Source organism: Bos indicus, chromosome 17 (assembly GCF_029378745.1).
Source record: "Bos indicus isolate NIAB-ARS_2022 breed Sahiwal x Tharparkar chromosome 17, NIAB-ARS_B.indTharparkar_mat_pri_1.0, whole genome shotgun sequence".
Lineage (NCBI taxonomy): Eukaryota > Metazoa > Chordata > Mammalia > Artiodactyla > Bovidae > Bos > Bos indicus.
Window position 1 is genome coordinate 3,143,423 of NC_091776.1, and position 24,038 is coordinate 3,167,460.

Genomic DNA, 24,038 nt, shown 5'->3' on the forward strand with positions numbered 1-24,038 from the left:
TTCAGGACACACCTGTCTAAACACTGACTATCGGAGTGAGTGAGCTCTTCTCCCTGACGGGAAATCCAGGTCTATACCCATTTGCCTTTTCTTCTTTCCTTAGACTTCCTTGGATTTTATTTGAATGCAGGATGTGTTGGTACCCCTTGTTGAAGTCTTCCAGTAGCCTCCACAGACAATCACCATCCCCTAAGGGGTGATGGACATTTGGCAGCCTGGCCTGGGCGTGGCCCGGTTCCCTCATGGCAACAGCTTCCTCATGTGAACGTGCCCGGGTTAAAGGCATGTATGCCATTGTCTCAGATGTCTCTTGTACTGTTGTGGAAGCCACCAAGAAGAGTTAGCTGTGTCTTCCAGGCTCCCATCTGATATTGCCTTGACCTAAAGGACCTCCTGATGATTTGACTTGCTCCCAGGTCTTGATTACCAAATGCAGGACCCAGAGATCTGTGTGGTGAATAGGGTCATTTCATCTTTCTCGGGATGAGCAGAGAACAATACATTCAACACTGCTGAGTGGGGGATTATGATATTTCTACTATATGAGTCTTTCTAGCATCTAGCATCTAAAAATGGGCTACCAGAGCCTCAGAGTCTCCTCCTTCCTCAGCACCTGGACACCTTCCTCTCCATCTTGGTGGCCATTCTCTCCTTCTTGTCCATCACATGTGTCTGCAATGGCAGGGGACCCCTGAGGGAGCTGCACACTTAACCTGCCTGGAAGCAGGTCCTCTTGGGGGCAGACCTGCTGATATATTTTTAAAGACAAATTTTAGAAGAGTCTTCCCTCACCCCCAAATCATAGCCTTTAAACAGCTTCCTAATTTCACCTTGTTTGGACCTAAAACTGCCTCCAATTTTCCTTGTGTTTGCCTCAAATATATATGAGCAAGCAGCGTGTGTGTGTGTGTGTGTGTGTGTGCACACTTTGGTGTGAAGTATTTACTCTGCTGTCAGTGTAATCTTTGTCAGTTTCTTCTGAGATGAACTGTGTGTATCTGTAGGGTGAAGTCTTCATCTGTCATCATCACTCTGCAATATCTGCCCACAGCACAAGTTATTAATCAAAACAGTTGGTAAAGATGAAGATATCAAGGTTGATAATGACTTAGTAGACTGTCCCATAAAAGCCATCTAGCTTGGATCTGAAAAATTAATGAACTCAGGCGAGATATTTTAATCTAAGATGTTGGATTCTGGGCAATAATGCATTTATTTAAAACAATGAAGTGCACCTTGCCAAAGGCCTTTAACTTACAGAATTACCTTGGTAATCTATAGTTTTTCCTCTGATCCTTTCTCTTTCTAATATATGTCCTGAAAGCTCTTTGGAAGAAATTGCTGAGAACCCATTTTCCTGCTGTTGCTAAGAGATATCTATTCATCAGTAGAAGAATTTTTCTTATACCTGGATGTTCTGGGCTTCTTCTCTGTTTATCCCTATGATGACTGTCAGTATTTTTAAACTCAATCACTTCCTCTATTCTACCCATAGTACTTCTGAAATAGGCCATTTTTCCTGCTACAGTTGTGGCTATTTACCTCATACACAGAAGTCAGGAGGATGCTATAAAATTACGTAATGAAAATAAGTAATTGGATTACACTACAAGTCAAGTGATTTTTCACAGTAATTGAATTATTCCATATTTATATCTAACTCCTGTTTCCTTTTAGAATTCACTGTTAGCAATGAATGTTTCTTTTTTTGGTGTGTATGTTTATTAATATTCTATCTCTGTTTTTTTGACATCTCAAATACTGTAGCTGAAATATGTGTCTGAGATAAAGCTATTTCAACTCTATCTCACCACTCCAGGCTTAGGGGATGGTTGTCTCAGACTAGCAATACAGAAAGTAAATTGACTTAGCCCTTCACCATTATATATATTCATGATAAATATTGACTATTGAAGTTGTACTACAGACTTTGTGTGAAAAGCAAATAAATCTCTAGAAGCAAACTTGCTGAGTAAAAGGCCATACTCATTTTTTCCCCTTTTCCCTCAGCTGTATTGACATGCAATTAATAAATTGAAATCATATATATTTAAAGTATACAGCATGGTGTTTTTGATTATATGTATACATTATGAAATGATGGCCACAATTAAGATAATTAACAGATCCATCATCAAACATAGTGAGTGGTGAGAACCCTTAAGATAAACTCTCATCAAATTTCAAGTATACTATACAATACAGTATTATTAACTATAATCATCATGCTGTGCATTAGATCTCCAGAATTCATTCATTCTGCATGACTGAAACTTAGGACATGCTCATTTTAATTTTGACAGATTGTATTATCTCATTTTCCAAGTGTTTATTCTTGTCATATATTTCATTGATCACCACCCCTTCCCAATTTCAGGAATAAACCACTGCTCAGTTGCCCACATTTTCTAGCTCAGTTGTCTGAATCATATCTCAAAATGCTTGCCTGCCATTGTTTAATACAGTACCAGGATTCATCTCAAAATGTCTTAAATACCAATTTACCTCATTCTTATCTCTAGAAGTTTAAGCTTCCCAGCCATCCATCATCTGTCTTCTCATCTCCATGCTGTTCTGTTCTCCCTTTAGTTCAGACCAGTCTCCTACTCATTCTCTGTTCACCCTTTAACTCAGACCAGTCTTCTACCACATGCTCTGGAACTCCTGGCCTGTCATTTAGCAAATTCCATTATGCTCTCGGTCTGATCTCTGACAGCACCTTCATCTTCTTGCTCTGGTCAAAACAGTCATCCCTCAAGGATACTGACTCCTCCCTGATCTCTCAGAGAAGCTATATTCCACTAATCACAAGCCAGGATTAAGGTGCTGAGGCAGGTGCCCTCCCATCGCCCACTGCAGCATCAAACCATTCCTATCCCTTTCATTCTTCAACACCAAATCTTTTTGAAGTTTACGTTGTCAGACTGCACCACGGACACTGCTTGTTGCTGCTGTCATGTTCAAACCTCTTTGTCACCAAGGGCTTCTACATCTTACTCAGTTTTCCTCTCTACTACTGTTCCCTCCTGGAAACATTACTGTCCATTATTTTTTTTTTTTTAACAATCCGACCCCAAAAACCTCTCAGTTCCTTGACTTTCTGGTTTCCAACCTCTGATACCTTGATTTCAAGCATGCAGTATTCTGATAGACATTCTAATCTTTCTCTTCACTCATATAGCATCTCCATACCCATAGATAACTCTTCTCCTGTTCAGATCACTAGTTTAAAATCACTCAGTTGCAAATTCCCTTTAGTTCTGTTGCTCCATAGAACTTTTCAAGTAAAACCCCAGCCCTATATCAACATAACTCTGCCTTTTCTGTACTTGCCTAAGCAGCTGAACATGGAGAAAACTAACATACGTGCTTGAGAGAGACCTTACCTTTCTGCCAGCTATCAGCTCACATCTTGTGCCCTCTTTCCTGTTAGCATAGTACAGATGTCCCTGTTTGCATCGAAAGCAAGTCCCTCTGCTGATCAGGCTCCCAACCGTTCCAGCTGTCTTAAGGATTTCACTTCTATAATGATTTTCTCAAATTCAACTGAATGTCTCCCGTAAGCATACAAGGCATAATAATGGTCTCCATCTTTGGAAAAAAGCCTTCTTTTAGTTTCATGTACTTTTTGAGAAAACCATTTTCTTCCTCTTCTATCTTTCACAGTGTGTGCGTGCTAAGTTGCTTCAGTAGTGTCTGACTCTGTGAGACCCTCTGTAGCCTACCAGGCTCCCCTGTCCATGAGATTCTCCAGGCAAGAATACTGAAGTGGGTTGCCATTTCCTTCTCCAGGGGATCTTCCTGACTCAGGGATCGAATCTGAGTCTCTTTTGTCTCCTGCATTGGCAGGTGAGCTCTTTACCACTAGCACTAGCTTGGAAGCCCACAGTAGAGTTACTTAAAATAGTTGTCTGTTTCCTCACTTTTCAGTCTTTCTTTGATCCTTCTTTCCATCCCTCCCCTCTAATAAAACTGCTTTTATGAGTGTGATTTACACTCTGACACATCCTCAGATTATTTCTATATTTTCATTTTGTTTAGCTTCTCAAAGGACTTGAAATTGTTCTTTGAACACTGCTTTTCTTGGCTCTGGTGACACCATGGCTCACTGTTTTGTTTTGTCTTTTTTCCTTAACAAACTGGACCTTCAGTTCCCTTCACCTTTGCTCATTGAGTTATGAACTATAGACTCTAATGCACTGGCAAGGGAAAGAGCAGCCCAGAAAATGCTAAGAGATATGAAAGATTAATACTAATATCCTACCATTCAGGAGCCCCAGAGGCAAACACAGAGCATGGGGAGTAGACAGTAGCCAAAACAGACAAACAGCAGACATTTTCCAAATCCATTGATGGCCCCAGACAACCCTCCTGTCCCCAGTGTTATATGCTTTCAGGTCTGGTGCTTTCCCCAAATACTCCCAACTTTCAGAACCCTTCTTGTGAGAATTGAGATTCAGGTAGATTGGTTAAGAGTCTCTTATCATAATTTTCAAACTTAAATGATTAAAATTATATCAAAGTGAATCTCAATTTGTTGGTAGAAAGAGAAAGGATAAGGCAAAGGTAAAAATTAAAATTAAATATACATAGAATTTATGGGGTGTATCAGTTACCTATTGCTGTGTAACAAGTTATTCCCACATTTAGCTGAGATAAAGCTATTTCAACTCTGTGTCACCACTCCAGGCTTAGGGGAACATTGTCTCAGACTAGCAATATGGAAAGTAAATTGCCTTCAGTTCAGTTCAGTTTAGTCGCTCGGTTGTGTCCGACTCTTTGCGACCCCATCAAACACAGCACACCAAGCCTCCCTGTCCATCACCAACTCCTGGAGTTCACCCAGACTCACGTCCATCGAGTCAGTGATGCCATCCAGCCATCTCATCCTCTGTCGTCTCCTTCTCCTCCTACCCCCAATCCCTCCCACCATCAGAGTCTTTTCCAATGAGTCAACTCTTCGCATGAGGTGGCCAAAGTACTGGAGTTTCATCTTAAGCATCATTCCTTCTAAAGAAATCCCAGGGCTGATCTCCTTCAGAAGGGACTGGTTGGATCTCCTTGCAGTCCAAGGGACTCTCAAGAGTCTTCTCCAACACCACAGTTCAAAAGCATCAATTCTTCGGCACTCAGCCTTCTTCACAGTCCACCTCTCACATCCATACATGACCACAGGAAAAACCATAGCCTTGACTAGATAGACCGTTGTTGGCAAAGTAATGTCTCTGCTTTTGAATATGCTATCTAGGTTGGTCATAACCTTCCTTCCAAGGAGTAAGTGTCTTTTAATTTCATGGCTGCAGTCACCATCTGCCGTGATTTTAGAGCCCCCCAAAATAAAGTCTGACACTGTTTCCACTGTTTCCCCATCTGTTTCCCATGAAGTGATGGGACCAGATGCCATGATTCTTAGTTTTTTGAATGTTGAGCTTTAAGCCAACTTTTTCAATCTCCACTTTCAGCCCTTCACTATTATATATGTTCATGATAAATGTTGTCTATTGAAGTTGTACTACAGGTTAAATGATACACATTTAATATGTCATGCAGTTTCTAAGGGCCAGGAATCTGGAAGCAGCTTATTTGGGCAGTTCTGGACAGACTCTCTCAGAGATTGCATGATCAGGGCAGTCTTGAGGATCTAGATAGAACTTTAGTTTCAGAGGATTGGGAGGTGAACACTTGAGGAGATAGAGAAAGTAAGCTTAGATGAGCTTTCCCCACCTATGTTCTATGGCATTATTGCCTCCTGAGATGCTCCTTTCACTGAGAGTTCTGTGGTAAATAAGAGCGGAAAACACGTTAGAACTCACACCATCCCATAGAAACACGCCTTTGGAAAATTCTGTGAGAAATCCAGGGTCAGAGAATGTATTTGACTTGGTTAATTCACCATTTTCATAACTTTTTGACTAAGAAACCTCTTTGTTTACTTTTAAGATGCACCTTTTTATTGTCACCTCAGTTATCTTTTTCTTAAACCTAGATTTGATCATGTCCCTTCATTCATGGTGGCAATAATGTCCCAAGTGGGGGTTTAGGAGGAAAATGTGACAACTTTTAATTTCATCCTTATAAACTTTTTGTGTTGTTTTTAACATAAATAATACAGACAGTAAATGAATGCATAATTTATTAATACATTTAATAAATAAATCATTTAAATCATAAAATTAATAAATTATTAACATATTTATTAATATGTATTCAAGCTGTGCACACCACATTTTTTACTGAATCTACAGATGTGCAGAATAAAGTCTATCCTCCTTAGCATTTAAATCAAGCTCCATGAATCTGTCCATCAAGGCTTTTCGTTAGATTTTTCCCATTTTCTCCCTCTCCCTCCAAGACATGCATCCTAAAATGTGACAGAGACTCTTTAAAAATGTTGTTATATTTTATAGGATGTTATTTTAACTTGAAATATCTGTTTTTTAATCCTTTTCTTTTAACTTTTAAGAATTTATTTGAACAAAACTCGATTCAAATGAGGAAGCATTCAACCAGAAGTAGCTGGGAATGCTCCACGGACAAGAGCGAGAGACAGACTTTGATGGAAAAGGTGTTGAAGGAGAGCAAGAAAGTGATTGGACTGGCCGTGATGACTGGATTCTGATTTGGAATCTGAAAAGAGACTGCCCTTGAACCCCTTTGGGAGGGACCATAGTGAGTCCTCCTCACTCCCCAGATGTCTCAGGGACCACATCTCCCAATTAAAAAGGGCTTCTCGAGTCTCAGGACTGCATGCCCACTGGGTTGAAAGAGCCTTTTTGTTTGTGAGGACCTGTCTCAAGGGTCCCGAGGCTTCCCTCCTTTCAGTGCTCACAGTGCCTCTGCATCTGAGTAACAAAGATCCCCAGTCTTTTGTCTGTAGATCTGAAAGGTCTCAAGACGGAAGTGTTTAAAAGCTCATTTGATGAGAAACCTGACTCAAACTCAAATGAGGCCATTTTTTAAAATTTATTTATTTTTTAATTGAAGGATGATTGCTTTACAGAATTTTGTTTTCTGTCAAACCTCAACATGAATCAGCCATAGGTATACATACATCCCTCCCTTTTGAACCTCCCTCCCATCTCCCTCCCCATCCCACCCGTCTAGATCGATACAGAGCCCCTGTTTGAGTTTCCTGAGACATACAGCAATTTCCCATTGGCTATTGATTCTACTTATGGCAATGTAAGTTTCCATGTTACTCTCTCTATACATCTCACCCTCTCCTCCCCTCTCCCCATGTCCACAAGTCTATTCTCTATGCCTGTTTCTCCATTGCTGCCCTGCAAATAAATTCTTCAGTATCATTTTTCTAGATTCCATATATATGTGTTAATATATGATATTTATCTTTCTTTTTCTAATTTACTTCGCTGTGTATAATAGACTTGAGGTTCATCCACCTCATTAGAACTGATTCAAATGAGTTCCTTTTTATGGCTAATATTCCATTGTGTATATGTACCACAACTTCTTTATTCATTCATCTGTCGATGGATGTCTAGGTTTCTTCCATGTTCTAAGAGCTATTGTAAATAGTGCCACAATGAACAATGGGATACATGTGTCTGTTTCCTCAGGGTATATGCCTAGGTGGGAAATTCTGATGATGGACAGGGAGGCCTGGTGTGCTGCGATTCATGGGGTCGCAAAGAGTCGGACACAACTGAGCAACTGAACTGAACTGATGGTGGTTTTATTCCTAGTTTTTAAAGGAATCTCCATACTGTCTTCCATAGTGACTGTATCAATTTACATTCTCACCAACAGTGCAAAAGTGTTTCTTTTACTCCACACCCTCTCCAGCATTTATTGTTTGTAGACTTTTTGATGATGGCCATTCTGATCAGTGTAAAGTGATATCACATTGTAGTTTTGATTTGCATTTCTCTAATAATGAGTGATGTTGAGCATCTTTTCATGCGTTTGTTAGCCATCTGTATGTCTTATTTGGAGAAATGTCTGCTTAGGTCTTTTTCCCACCTTTGGATTGGGTTGTTTGTTTTTCTGGTATTGAGTTGCGTGAGCTGCTTATACATTTTGGAAATTAATCCTTTGTCAGTTGTTTCCATTGCTATTATTTTCTCCCATTCTGAGGGTTTTCTTTTCACCTTGCTTATAGTTTCCTTTGCTGTAAGCTTTTAAGTTTGATCAAGTCCCACTTGTTTATTTTTGTTTTTATTTCCATTACTCAAGGAGGTGAGTAGAGAATCTTGCTTTGAGTTATATCATTGAGTGTTCTGCCTATGTTTTCCTAAAAGAGCTTTATAGTTTCTGGTCTTACATTTAGGTGTTTAATCCATTTTGAGTTTATCTTTGTGTATGATGATAGGAAGTGTTCTAATTTCATTCTTTTACATGTAGCTGTCCAATTTTCCCAGCACCATTTATTGAAGAGGCTGTCTTTGTCCCATTGTATATTCTTGCCTCCATTGTCAAAAATAATTTTCCCATAGGTGCATGGGTTTATTTCTGGGCTTTCTATCTTGTTCCATTGGTCTATATTTCTATTTTTGTGCCAGTACCATACTGGCTTGATGAATGTAGCTTTGTAGTATAATCTGAAGTCAGGAAGGTTGATTCCTCCAGCTCCATTCTTCTTTCTCAAGACTGCTTTGGCTATTTGGGGTCTTTTGTGTTTCCATATGAATTGTGAAATTTTTTGTTCTAGTTCTGTGAAAAATGCCATTGGTAATAGATTGCATTTGATAGTATAGTCATTTTCACAATATTGGTTCTTCCTACCCAGGAACACAGACTATCTCTCCATCTGTTTATGTCATCTTTGATTTCTTTCATCAATCTTATAATTTTCTGTGGTCTTTTTTTTCCTTAGTAGTAGTAGTGTTAGTCGCTCAGTTGTATCCAACTCTTTGCGATCCCACAGACTGTAGCCTGCCAGGCACCTCTGTCCATGGGATTCTGCAGGAAAGAATACTGGAGTAGAGTGCCATTCCCTTCTCCAGAGGATTTTCCTGACCCAGGGATATAACCCAGGTCTCCTGCGTTTCAGGCAGATTCTTTACCATTTGAACTACTGGGAAGACCCTTTTGTCTCCTTAGGTAAGTTTATTCCTAGATATTTTATTCTTTGTATTGCAATGGTGAATGGGACTGATTCCTTAATTTCTCTTTCTGATTTTTCATTGTTAATATATAGAAATGCAAGTGATTTCTGTATATTGTTTTTATATCCTGAAACTTTGCTAAATTCACTGATTAGCTCTAGTAATTTTCTAATAGTATCTTTAGGGTTTTCTATGTACAGTATCATGTCATCTACAAACATTGAAAGCTTTGCTTCTTCTTTTCCAATCTGGATTCCTTTTATTTCTTTTTATTCTCTAATTGCTATAGCTAGGACTTCCAAAATTATGTTGAATAATAGTGGTGGAAAGTGGACACCCTTGTCTTGTTCCCGATCTTGGGGGGAATGCTTTCAGTTTTTCACCATTGAGAATAATGTGTGCTGTAGGCTTATCACATATGGCCTTTACTATGTGAAGGTAGGTTCCTTCTATGCCCATTTTTTGAAGAGTTTTAATAATAAAAGGGTGCTGAATTTTGTCAAAGGATTTTTCTGCATCTATTGAGATTGTTAATCTGATGTATCACACTGATTGATATTTGTACACTGAAGAATCCTTGCATCCTTGGAACAAACCCAACTTGATCATGGTATATGGGCTTTTTGATATGTTGCTGAATTCTGTTTCCTAAAATTTTGCTGAAGATTTTTGCATCTGTGTTCGTCAGTGATATTGGCCTGTAGTTTTCTTTTTTTGTGTTGTCTTTGTCTGGTTTTGGTATCAGGGTGATGGTGGCCTCATAGAATGAGTTTGGAAGTGTTTCTTTGTCTGCAGTTTTTTGAAAGAGTTTTAGAAGGAGAGGCATTAACTATTCTCTAAATGTTTGATAGAATTCTCCTGTGAAGCCATCTAGTCCTGGGCTTTTGTTTTTTGGGAGATTTTTTATCACAGCTTCCATTTCAGTGCTTGTAATTGGGTTGTTCATAATTTCTATTTCTTCCTGGTTCAGTTTTGGAAGACTGAATTTTTCTAAGAATCTGTCCATTTTTTCCAGGTTATCCATTTTATTGCCATATAGTTGTTCAGACTAGTCTCTTATAATCCTTTGTATTTCTGCATTGTCTTTTGTAACCTCTCCTTTTTCATTTCTAATTTTGTTGATTTGATTCTTCTCTCTTTTTTTCTTGATGAGTGTAGCTTCTGCTGCTGCTACTAAGTCACTTCAGTCGTGTCTGACTCTGTGCAACCCCATAGACGGCAGCCCACCAGGCTCCCCCGTCCCTGGGATTCTCCAGGCAAGAACACTGGAGTGGGTTGCCATTTCCTTCTCCAATGCAGGAAAGTGAAAAGCGAAAGTGAAGTCGCTGAGTCACGTCCGACTCCTAGCGACTCCTAGCCTTCCAGGCTCCTCCGTCCATGGGATTTTCCAGGCAAGAGTACCGGAGTGGGGTGCCATTGCCTTCTCTGATGAGTGTAGCTAAGTGTTTGTTGATTTTGTTTATCTTCTCAAAGAAACAGCTTTTAGTTTTATTAATCTTTACTATTGTTTCTCTCTCTTTTTTTTTCATTTGTTTCTGCTCCGATCTTCATGATTTATTTCCTTCTACTAATTTTTGGGTTTTTTTGTTCTCCTTTTCCCAGTTGTTTTAGGTGTAAAGTTGGGTTGTTTATTCAATGTTTTTCTTGTTTCTTGAGGTAGGATTGTATTGCTATAAACTTCCCTCTTAGAACTGCTTTTGCTGCATCCCATAGGATTTGAGTTGTCGTGTTTTCATTGTTATTTGTTTCTAGGAATTTTTTTATTTCACTTTTGATTTCTTTAGTAACCTATTGGTTATTGAGAAACCTTTTGTTTAATCTCCATGTGTTTGTGTTTTTGTTTTTTTTTTTCTTGTAATTGATATCTAGTCTCATAGCATTGTGGTCAGAAAAGATGCTTAATACAATTTTGATTTTCTTAAATTTACTGAGGTTTGATTGGTGACCCAAGATGTGGTCTATCCTGGAGAATGTTCTGTGTTCACTTGAGAAGAAGGTGTATTATTTAGTGTTTGGATGACTGTCCTGAAGACATCAATGAAGACCATCTCATCTAACGTATCATTTAAGACTTCTGTTTCCTTATTGATTTTCTGTTTTAATGATCTGTCCACTGATGTGAGTGGGGTGTTAAAGTCTCCTACTATTACTGTGTTATTGTCAGTTTCTCCCGTTGTGTCTGTCAGTGTTTGTCTTATGTATTGAGGTGCTCCTATGTTGGCTGCATAGATATTTACAATTTTTATGTCTTCCTCTTGGATTCATCCATTGATCATTATGTGGTGTCCTTATTTATCTCTTGTGATATTCTTTATTTTAAGGTCTATTTTGGTTGATATGAGGATTGCTACTCAAGCTTTCTTTTGCTTCCCATTTGCATGGAATATATTTTTCCATCCTCTCACTTTCAGTCTATATGTGTCTTTATGTCTGAAGTGGGTTTCTTGTAGACAGCATATATATGGGTCTTGTTTTTGTATCCATTCAGCCAGTCTGTCTTTTGGTTGAAGCATTTAATCAGTTTACATTTAAAATAACTATTGATATATATGTTCCTATTGCCATTTTCTTAATTGTTTGAGGTTTGATTTTGTAGATCTTTTTCTTCTATTTCTAGACTTATAAGTCCCTTTGACATTTGTTGTAAAGCTGGTTTGGTGGTACTGAATTCTCTTAACTTTTGCTTGTCTGATAAGCTTTTGTTTTCTCCATTTTGTTTTCTCCATTTCTCCATTGAGAAATTCAAAATTTCTCAATTTTGAATAAGATCCTTTCCCAGTAGAGTAATCTTGGTTTTAGATTTTTCCCTTTCAGTACTTTAAATATATCCTACTTTTCCCTTCTGGCCTGCAGAGTTTCTGCTGAAAGATCAACTGTTAATCTTATAGGGTTTCCCTTGTATGTTACTTGTTGCTTGTCCCTTGCTTCTTTTAATATTTTTTCTTTGTGTTTAATCTTTGTTAGTTTGATTAGTATATGTCTTGGCATGTTTCTCCTTGGGTTTATCCTGTATGAGACTCTTTGCACCTCCTGAACTTGATTCAGTTGAGTTCAGTTGCTCAATATGTCCGACTCTCTGTGACCCCATGAATCGCAGCACGCCAGGCCTCCCTGTCCATCATCAACTCCCAGAGATCACTCAGACTCACATCCATCGAGTCAGTGATGCCATCCAGCCATCTCATCCTCTGTCATCCCCTTCTCCTCCTGCCCCCAATCCCTCCCAGCATCAGAGTCTTTTCCAATGAGTCAACTCTTCGCATGAGGTGGCCAAAGTACTGGAGTTTCAACTTTAGCATCATTCCTTCCAAAGAAATCCCAGGGCTGACGTCCTTCAGAATGGACTGCTTGGATCTCCTTGCAGTCCAAGGGACTCTCAAGAGTCTTCTCCAACACCACAGTTCAAAAGCATCAATTCTTCAGCATTCAGCCTTCTTCACAGTCCAACTCTCACATCCATACATGACCACTGGAAAAACCAAGCCTTGACTACACAGACCTTTGTTGGCAAAGTAATGTCTCTGCTTTTGAATATGCTATCTAGGTTGGTCATAACTTTCCTTCTAAGGAGTAAGCATCTTTTAATTTCATGGCTGCAATCACCATCTGCAGTGATTTTGGAGCCCCCAAAAATAAAGTCTGACACTGTTTCCACTGTTTCCCCATCTATTTCCCGTGAAGTGATGGGACTGGATGCCATGATCTTCGTTTTCTGAATGTTGAGCTTTAAGCCAACTTTTTCACTCTCCACTTTCACTTTCGTCAAGAGGCTTTTTAGTTCCTCTTCACTTTCTGCCATAAGGATGGTGTCATCTGCATATCTGAGGTTATTGATATTTCTCCTGGCAATCTTGATTCCAGCTTGTGTTTCTTCCAGCCCAGCATTTCTCATGATGTACTCTGCATATAAGTTAAATAAGCAGGGTGACGATATACAGCCTTGATGTACTCCTTTTCCTATTTGGAACCAGTCTGTTGTTCCATGTCCAGTTCTAACTGTTGCTTCCTGACCTGCACACAGATTTCTCAAGAGGCAGGTCAGGTGGTCTGGTATTCCCATATTTTTCAGAATTTTCCACAGTTTATTGTGATCCACACACTCAAAGGCTTTGGCATAGTCAATAAAGCAGAAATAGATGTTTTTCTGGAACTCTCTTGCTTTTTCCATGATCCAGTGAATGTTGGCAATTTGATTTCTGATTCCTCTGCCTTTTCTAAAACCAGCTTAAGCATCAGGAAGTTCATGGTTCACGTATTGCTGAGGCCTGGCTTGGAGAATTTTGAGCATTACTTTACTAGCATGTGAGATGAGTGCAATTGTGTGGTAGTTTTGAGCATTCTTTGGCATTGCCTTTCTTTGGGATTGGAATGAAAACTGACCTTTTCCAGTCCTGTGGCCACTGCTGAGTTTTCCAAATTTGCTGGCATATTGAGTGCAGCATTTTCACAGCATCATCTTTTAGGATTTGAAATAGCTCAACTGGAATTCCATCACCTCCACTAGCTTTGTTCATAGTGATGCTTTCTAAGGCCCACTTGACTTCACATTCCAGGATGTCTGGCTCTAGGTGAGTGATCACACCATTATGATTATCTTGGTCATGAAGATCTTTTTTGTACAGTTCTTCTGTGTATTCTTGCCACCTCTTCTTAATATCTTCTGCTTCTGTTAGGTCCATACCATTTCTGTCCTTTATTGAGCCCATCTTTGCATGAAATGTTCCCTTGGTATCTCTAATTTTCTTGAAGAGATCTCTAGTCTTTCCTATTCTGTTGTTTTCCTCTATTTCTTTGCATTGATCGCTGAGGGAGGCTTTCTTATCTCTTCTTGCTATTCTTTGGAACTCTGCATTTAGATGCTTATATCTTTCCTTTTTTCTCCTTTTCTTTTCACTTCTCTTCTTTTCACAGCTATTTGTAAGGCCTCCCCAGACAGCCATTTTGCTTTTTTGCATTTCTTTTCCATGGGGATGGTCTTGATCCCTGTCTCCTGGACAATGTCACAAACCTCATTCCATAATTCATCAGGCACTTTATCTATCAGATCTAGGCCCTTAAATCTCTTTCTCACTTCCACTGTATAATCATAAGGGATTTGATTTAGGTCATACCTGAATGGTCTAGTGGTTTTCCCTACTTTCTTCAATTTAAGTCTGAATTTGGTGATAAGGAGTTCATGATCTGAGCCATAGTCAGCTCCTGGTCTTGTTTTTGTTGACTGTATAGAGCTTCTCCATCTTTGGCTGCAAAGAATATAATCAATCTGATTACGGTATTGACCATCTGGTAATGTCCATGTGTAGAGTCTTCTCTTGTGTTGTTGGAAGAAGGTGTTTGGACTTGATTGACTATTTCCTTTTCCATATTGGGAAAATTTTCAACTTTGATCTCTCCAAAAACTTTCTCATACCCTTTCTTTTCCTCTTCTTCTTCTGGGACCCCTCTAATTTGAATGTTGGTGCATTTGATATTGTCCCAGAGGTCTCTGAGACTATCCTCAGTTATTTTCATTCTTTTACTTTATTCTGCTCTTTAGTAGTCATTTCCATCATTTTATCTTCCAGCTCAGGGATTCATTCTGCTTCAGATATTCTGGTATTATTTTTTGTATCACCTTTACTATCATTATTCTGAATTCTTTTTCAGGTAGTTTGCCTAGTTTCTCTTAATTTATTTGGACTTCTGTGTTTCTTATTTGTTCCTTCATTTGTACAGTATTTCTCTGCCTTTTTGTTATTTTTTTTTAATCTTATTGTGTTTGAGGTTTCTTTTCCCATGGTTAAAGGTTGAATTCTTTCTTCCTTTTGGTTGGTGCGGTGGTTTGTGTAAGCTTTGTATAAGGTGAGATTTGTGATGAGGTTTTTTTTTTTCCCTCTGATGTGCAAAGCTGAGTGAGGTGGTAATCATGCCTACTGATGATTTGGTTTGTATTTTTGTTTTGTTTGCTGTTTGGATGAGGCATCCTGCACAGGGTGCTACTGGTGGTTGGGTGATGCCAGGTCTTGTATTCAAGTGGTTCCCTTTATGGAAGTTCTCACTATTTGATATTCCCTAGGGTTAGTTCTCTGGTAGTCTATGGTCTTGGAGTCAGTGCTCCCACTCCAAAGGCACAGGGGTTGATTTCTGTGTGAAGATGCTTTTCATCTTAGTACTCTGGTCCCCAGCAGTGAGTAAGGTACTAATGAGGCCAGGGAGGCACTCAGGAGAGCCCTCTACCATCACCACCCTGCTCCTGGTGAGCTCACTCCCAGCACAGCTGGAGCTTGGGCCTCAGTCTGTTTGCTAAGGGTCAGGCACTCTGTTAAAAGCTTCTTTCTAAACATTATTTGTCCAACTGGAATCCCTTTCCAGGAAAGGTATATGTCCCCAGCATTTGTGAGATCCTTGAGGCTTTTCTTTAAAGCTTGTAAATGTGTTTATTCATCAATTTTGCAGCAGAATATTAAGTTCCTGATTATGGGCCATCATTCCAGACTTCACCTGGATGCACTATATTTCTTTTATGAAACTTAAAAAATTCAGAATTTCAAGACAAATATATCTGGTCCCATGTATTTAGGATAAAGAGCCTGTAAAATTTTCTAATTGGTGGTGGTTAGCCATAATAAATGCATTCACACATATTATATCACTCCTTGCAACAACAGGCCTGCAAGGTGAGCAGGTGGCCCCACTTTGTGGAAGAGGCAGCTCAAAGTTGGGCCATCTTATGTTGTTGAAGCTGTGGTCCCAGAGGCAGGCAGGGCTAGATATTAGATCCAGATCTTCTGGCTCCAGATTGTTCCACTGTGCCACAGACCAAGCTGTACAGCATTTGTCTCGTAAATGTTAAGTTCTTTGTAAACAGGGGCTCTGTTTTCCTTTTTCCTCTGAGACAAAATCCATGGTTGGCATTGCCTGTAATATGGTCTTTAAACATTCCTTCATGAAAGGTCGAATTTATATCATAGTAATACTTTAAAAGTCTCAAGTCATGGGGGCTTTGGGGACAAATGAATCTCCATTCCAGTTACAGATCTGCTGTTTATAGTCTCACTTACTTTGGACAAGTCACTTAGCCTCTTTGTGCTTTGATTTCCTTATTGTAAAAATGGAGGGCCCCATAAAAGTCTTTAGAAAGTGAGATTATAACAGTTGAAGGAGAAAATATATGTAAAGCACACTTAACATTCATTCACAAATGGTTGTTATGACAGGAAAGTGTCCCCTGTTGACACATTTAATAGATAAAAATTAGATTCATAAAAAAGAAAACTGAGATCTATATGTAATACTGTTCCTGCGAGAAGATTCACTTATCTATAACAACAAGCTCTGATTTGTCCATCTAACATTTTGCTTGTTTTGAGTAGTGTGGCCTGATTTGGAGTCTTCGTGGACAGCCCAGTAATGAACATCTTTGTTCTTGAAAGCCTGAAGGTGGAGTGAGCCTCATTTCTTCACATGTTTGCCACTCTTTCATTTCTTCTCCTTCCTGCTTTCTTAGCCTCTCCCCACCTCAAACCTAAATGATTTCTTGATCTTGAGGGGAAATTTAAAAGGACAAGGGAAGGAAAGATAAAGGAAAAGCAAAACTGGGAAAGATTCCAGCTCTAAGAACCAGCAGGGCTTTGTGAGATGGTGTGCAGCCTTTCCCATCCGCAGCCCCTCACTCCACTCCACCCGGGACCCACAGGTTACTTCAGTTTGCTGAAGACACAGCACCAGTCTAAATGTCAAGGACACAGACTAGATGGTACTGCCATTGTTTTTCTGTTTTTGTTTTAATTTTTTAAAATGTATTTTAATTGGAGAATAATTACTTTACAATAATGTGATGGTTTTTTGCCATACATCATTTTCATTTCTACTGTTCACTTCTTTTTTTCTTTTTTTATTCTATTGATATGCTGTTATGTTAATTGACTTTTTTTTCTCATTGTGTCTACTGTATTCATTTAAAACTGGCATAGCCCTGGTGCTTTATTCAACTTAGAATATGGAAGATCACTATTTTTTATTCTTTCTCTGTTCTTTTTCAGTCTGCAGTGTTGGGTACATGGGCCCTCAGAGCATGAAAACCGTTTCTGAATTCACAGTCAGCTTCATCCCAAACAATAGTAAATGATGCGCTCTCTCTTGCGCCCTCCCTCATGCTCAGCACACGTTCCCTCCAGAGTCCACAGCCGTGGTCTCCCTTTGTCCTGTGCCAAAGCTGCTGCTTCACTGCCTTTGATTTTCCTTTTTGCTCACTGCCTCCTGCCACAGTGGGAGAGAGAGACAGAGACAGAATAGGAGAGAGAGAAGAGGATAAGTGAAGGAGAAAACCCAGGCTGCTGTGACTTACCAAGGACTTTTGCCTAAGATGAAAGTATCAAAGTATACCAGATAGAAATGGAAAATGGTGCTTTGAAGTAGGAACATATGTTTTCCTTTAGAAAAGTAAAAATTGCAGGGATTATTTTCTTCTATTGTGCTCTTTCCTGCTCCTTGTTTTTAGATGAAGGAAGCACACACACAAAGCCAGTATGGGATCCATCTCTCACTATTTTAGGCACTTGATTTCTTTTCTAATATGTGGAAAATTTTAAATCTCAAAATGAACCTGGCACTAAGTTTGCAGGAAAAGTAGATGAAGCTGACTGTGAATTCAGAAATGGTTCTCATGCTCTGAGGGCCCATGTACCCAACACTGCAGACTGAAAAAGAACAGAGAAAGAATAAAAATAGTGATCTTCCATGTTGTAAGTTGAATAAAGTGCCAGGGCTATGCCAGTTTTTAAATGAATACAGTAGACACAATGAGAAAAAAAATCAATTAACATAACAGCATATCAATAGAATAAAAAAAGAAAAAAAGAAGTGAACAGTAGAAATAAAAATGATGTATGTCACCTGCTGTGCTGAACTTGATGATTCTTCTGGCTCCTACTAGATCCCCTCCCTCCTTCCAGCCTTGCTGCCCTTGGGGGACAAATCAAGCTACTCCTCTGCTTACAACCCTCAGATGGGTAGAGACATGGTCCTCTCAGAGGCCCACAGAAGCCCCTGTGACCTTCCCCCGCCCCTCTGACGTCACCCACTGGCCTCCTTGCTATTCTGATCAGGCTCGGGATGTACTGCGCTCCTGTCTCAGGGCCTTTGCATGAGCTCTCATCTCTGTTATGCTTTTCCTCCAAATAACAGATCTGGTCCCTCAGATGCATCCGTCTTTACTCAAATTACACCTTCTTAGTGATGCTTTCCCCCGTTACCTATTTTGAAATTCCACCTCCCTCCAGTACTCCCTTATCCCTTCTCCTTAGCAGTTAAAGATTATCTAGGCATTGAGAGTGATTTTTTTTTTTTTTTCTCTTTGGATTTCAGGAGAGATTTCCTTATTAAGTAAGACCTCTTTGGCCTCTACTCTGAAATTATTACCTCCTAGAGTATTTTTTTTCCCTTTTATTTATTTAAACTTTTTCTTCTGTGTTGAGGTATAGCCAATTAACAATGTTGTGATAGTTTTAGGTGAACAGTGAAGAGATTCAGCCATACCTAAATACATGTGCGGTAATAAAATTCCAGTTTAAGAATCAGTATTGGAGTACAGATATCATGCTATTCACATGAACTCATAGCTCAAGTTTTAAAGTAAAATGCATATGTATATATATATATATGTTAAAAGTAAAATGAATACACACACACACATACTTTTGGTTGTTTCAGAAGTCTATTCTAGGATCCTTCTCACTTACTGTGCACCCCAGTGTTCATGTGAGACCCATTTGTAATCACTTCTCATCCATCCAACAGGGTGGACTCAGTGCCCAAGCTTTTGTTCGTGTGGAACTGGAGGATGTAAATGATAATGAACCTGTGTTTAACCCATTAACCTATGTGACGAGCCTTAGTGGCCAGGCGCAGCTGGGCACCGAAGTCATCAATGTTCTTGCCACAGACAGGGATTCTGGAAAGTATGGAACAGTGGCCTATGAGCTCGTCCTTGGAGACCTGTCTTCCTTTTTCACCATCGACTCCACCACAGGTATGTGAGCTTGGAATCAGTAGCTTTTGCGTAAGAACCAGAAAATGAGTTGAAATGATTTTTTCCTTGGCAGGGGTGTTGCAGGACTCACGTCACCTTCCAGAAAGCATGTTGAAAAGAGCCAGGATTTGTTAGGCTAGGACTGGATCTGAGTCCCAGCTTTACCTCTTCCTGGTCTTACGACCTTCAGTGGCCTTGTATCCTTACCTTAGGAGTACTAATAATTCCTATGTTGCAAAGTTTCTGTGAGGATTAAAGGTGGTAAATTATAAAAGATACTGGTTAGTAGTATTTATTTTGCAAATGTCCCCTATTTGTATGATCATCTAAGGATAACTTGCATCCTTTCAATGTATGAATAATCCTAATCATGCAAAAAGCATTGTAGTGACATCCAAAGAAATGCCTTTCTCGTGCTATGGCTGGCATTCCCTTAATCTCTTCAGGTCTTAGTCTCATTGTTTCTGAAATGATACCTAAAGCTCCTTTTAGGTCTCTTATGTGGTAATTGTGTATCTGCTGAAGAAATCGAGTGGGCAAACTGAATCTTTCAGAAGTAATCAATATTTAAGAGGTTGCCTCCTTTCCCTATTGGTTTGTTGTTAACAGAAATGTTTGACGTGTTTGGTTATAAGAAAATATAAAATTTTAAGTGTATAATATTACATTATAATCCTATGGAGATATTGCAGATATTCTGGTCCTAATAATGAGGCTTCAAAAAAAATTTTTTTCTTTTGCATTTCTTCTTTAAAAAATGTTTATTTTATTTATTGTAATAAGGACACTTAACCTGAGATGGTTCCTTTCACACATTTTTCAGCGTACAGTACATTATCATTCAGCTTCCTTGGTGGTTCAGTGGTAAAGAAGCTGGCTGCCAGTGCAGGAGATGTGGGTTCTGTACCAGATCTAGGAAGATCCTCTGGAGAAGGAAATGGTAACCCACTCCAGTTTTATTGCCTGGGAAATCTCATGGACAGAGGAGCCTGGCAGGCTACAGTCCATGGGGTCACAAAGAGTCAAACATGACTTAGAGACTGAATAACAACATTATCATTGACCAGAGGTACAGTGTTGCATAGGAGATCTCTAGGGTTTACTCATCTCGTTTTACTGAAACTTTATGCTCCTTCATTAGCACCTTCCATTTCTCTCTCTTCTCTGATCCCTGGCAACCATCTTTCTAGTCTTTGATTTGATGAACTTGACTATTTTGGATACTTCACAGAGTGAAATATGTAATAACTGTCCTTCTATATGCATGGCTTATTTCACTTAACTTTATGTCCTCCAGGTTTGCCCATATTTTCCTGTGTTTCAGAAGTTCCTTCTTTTTTTCAAGGCTGAGTAATATTCCATTGTATGTATATGCCGTATCTTGTTTATCCATCCATCTGTTGATAGACATTAAGTTGTGTCTACAACTTGGTGATTGTGAATAGTGCTTTAGAACATGTGGGGGTGCAGAGATCTCAAGATTTTATTTTTTCTTGAAACACCTTCTCTGAGCATGGGTGAGATGTGTTTCTATTGTGATGCTAATACTGATGTGAAGTGCTACACTGGGCTTTTCTGCATGTAGTCATACTGGATCTTTACAACACCCTTTGTAATGACTGCATTCATTAGCAACCAGCAATAACTGAGACAGGGAATCTGATGTACCAAGTTAGTTTGCCTTCTTAACTAGCTCCATTAGCTAAAGAGTTATTGCATCTTGCCTGGAAAGTGTACCTCTAGTGTGTATGACTGACCAGGGGATTCGTTGTTTTCAATGGCAGGCTTTATAAGACAAAACTTTCCTTGCTCAAGATAATCCACTGACATGGTCCTTTTAGCTTTTCAAAGATCAGACAAAAATACTTTTTTAGGAAATTAGTCTCTGCTTATCTTGACTTTTTCAAAATTCATCTAAACTGAGGACCTTAACTACTTGTCAAATTGTCAGGCCCTCCAGGGCACTACGGAGAAGGCAATGGCACCCCACTCCAGTACTCTTGCTTGGAAAATCCCATGGATGGAGGAGCCTGGTGGGCTCCAGTCCATGGGGTTGCTAAGAGTCGGGCACGACTGAGCAACTTCACTTGCACTTTTCACTTTCATGCATTGGAGAAGGAAATGGCTACCCACTCCAGTGTTCTTGCCTGGAGAATCCCAGGGACAGAGAAGCCTAGTGGGCTGCCGTCTATGGGGTCGCACAGAGTCGGACATGACTGAAGTGACTTAGCAGCAGCAGCAGCAGCTAGGGCACTAACATTGCCAAAAATATATAGGTCAGCCAGTAATCAGGGCACATGATCTAAAAGCATTTAGCAGGTTGTTTTAAAAAACGTCAACACACTCATCCTCTAGTTTCCCCTGGACAATCTTGAAGAATGATCTGTACTGTATTGTGTTTTTAGGAGATATTTCTGTTGTTGTGCTGGCTTCAACAGCCACAGGCTTCCATTCCTGGCACAGGCATTAGATAAATGCCATTGTTAATCAGGGAGAATGCTTTAAGTGGTTATTATCTAGGAGAGTATCTTGGTATTTTTTTAAAGCAAAGACCAACTTTGTAATGGAAGGGGCCTTGGGATATTATTGTTGGCATTTTGATGCTGCTGAATTTAGGGTGAAGATATTCTCAGTCTGACAGGGCTGAGAATGTGGTTGCACCTAATCACAACTCATGAGAAATTCATGGGACCTGCTAATGCTCTACTGTAACCTTTAGAAGAGAATGAAACAGCATCATGACTAATTGTGGAAAGAAGTTGCCTAGTGAACAGATAGTCTCCAATTTGAACATCTGAGTTCCAGTTCATCTGTTGGTTGACTACAACTACAGACACATTTTCTATTTTGTACATAATAGTTAGGCCTCCAGGCCCTGCCATAAAAACTGGTTTAAATGCTGATGTTCTCAAAGAATGGAACAAGGAGCTGTACTGGAATATGGCTTCCGTTTCCTAGATCTGTGTCTTTGTTGAACCTGTAAAAGGCTGGACTTTCTTGCTTTCATTTTAAAGGCCTGTCTCTATAGGGCCTGCCAGTAGAAACACAATCTCAAGATATTGCCCTTATCAGTAAATATATATGGAGTAAATGAATAAATGACATTAGAAATAATTGAAAAATGATTTAAATTCTTATTACAGACTCTTAAGAAATTGCAGAGCAGTGCCATTGATAACAGAGCATACCTTCATTTAAAATCCTCTTTCCCCATTGCAGAATGGCACAGGATCCCAGGGCCTACCCCCACTTTTCTTCAGAACTCTCTCAAATTCCCTCTGCAGCATAACTATGCCAACTCTTTTCTAGTTATAGAAACTAAATACACACAGATACATGTGGGTGTACATAGGTGTACAGTGGAGGAGAAGACTGAGAATTGATAGCTGACTTATACATAGTCATTTCTTCCTGAAATACTCTGAAATTCTCTCTTAGAGACATTAATTCATTTACTCACTGGTTCCTTTGTGCTTTCATTTTGAGGCTTCCTATATCAGATATACTATTTTATAAGCTTACATAGGCTCCAGTTTTCTGAAGACAAGAGATTTTCCATTATCTGTTTGTGCCATAACCAGGACTCATGCATGAGAAATAGAGTTCTTGGACTTACTGTGTTTAGCTGGGAAGGAAAAGGTTTTGGAGGGGGGTGTGGCCATGTCCTGGTTGTTTTCTCTTGTGTGTTTATCTTCCTGTTCTGTTTCTGGTTTTCTAAGTGTGTTGTTGGTTCAAAGAACATTTTTGTAGAATGTGTCTCAACATCAGGAGAGAGAGATTGACTTGAGCCTTCGTTTCTCTTATTCTTAGTGGTTTCCTTTGATGTGGGTACAAGGCAGACCACACTGTTTTGAGTTTTAAAAGGAGGTAACACAAGAAACTTACTTATTAATAGCCCTTTTTCATGTATTTTTAATCCCATTTTATGAACTATTGGTCAATTTTTTTCCTACATTGTCCAAATTAGTCTTTTTAATAAGGTAAAAAAACGATTTTTAGCTTTTGTGTTGATTCTATTTATTTAGTGATTTTACTCTGCAACAAGCATTACTTATAATTCAGATTATTTTAAGGTGGCAGGTTTCAAGCATTTGTGTGAGTCTTTTATTTTTACCCAATTATCTCTTTTGCTAGGGCTACCTATTGTTACATTTCTGTGATTTATCTCTTTGTATGCTAATGATACAAGAAAAAGTCAAAAGTTCTGAAAAGAAAGACAGAAAATGGAAGCAAGTCCATCGTTTCCACAGATATTGTTTCAATGCCTATTATGAACACAGTTCTCAGTGTTTGGAATACATCAGTGAACAAGACAGACAAAAATTCCTGCTCAATCTCATAGATCTGACAACAAAAGCTCACATTGTTTCACCTATTGTCTGTTCTGGGTTTAGTAGCGGTGCACACAAAATCCAAATTTAACACTACGGAAGGACAAGTAATTAAAAGGGCAGCTGAGAGAGTTAAACAGCCACACGCAGCCAGCACTGCTTCCCTGGTTAGTTGTGATCACCCTCTTTGTGCAGGGTATGTGGATTGTAACAGCAATTATTAGCAATGTAGCACCAGGACAGTTTTCCTTTATTTCAAGGGCAGATTCTTTTCTAATGCTGGTTTTATGCTCAGATTTCATACCTTGTAATGATTCTCATAATTCTACATGATTGTCACTTTCCTACAATCAGTGTTCTGATATATAGTTAACAAATTAATACCACACCTTATTTCTAAAGGATGTGAGTCTGCTCATGCCAAAATAAAAACCAAGATGACTTTCTTTAATTTGCAAGACAGAGACTAAAATGCGTCACAAGCACCTAATCAGTGTATATCAGTTTCATGGGAAACAGAAGCATGTAGAAAGCTTTCTTTAGTTTTTCCAGTTAAAGACCACAGACTCTTGGAGATGGAAGGAACCTTACAGTTCAGCTCCCTCATTCAGTGGAGGAAGAAACTGAGGCAGA

The 24,038-nt window shown here is 39.2% G+C and overlaps 1 protein-coding gene across 1 annotated transcript in view; it reads left to right on the forward strand.

The window, feature by feature from the left end:
* DCHS2 (dachsous cadherin-related 2) overlaps positions 1-24,038 on the forward strand; it is a 324,121-nt gene that overhangs the window by 139,104 nt on the left and 160,979 nt on the right. The window contains exon 4 of the mRNA XM_070768961.1: positions 18,843-19,074. Within this exon, the coding sequence (XP_070625062.1) occupies positions 18,843-19,074 (232 nt within the window). The remainder of the gene's footprint in view (positions 1-18,842; positions 19,075-24,038) is intronic.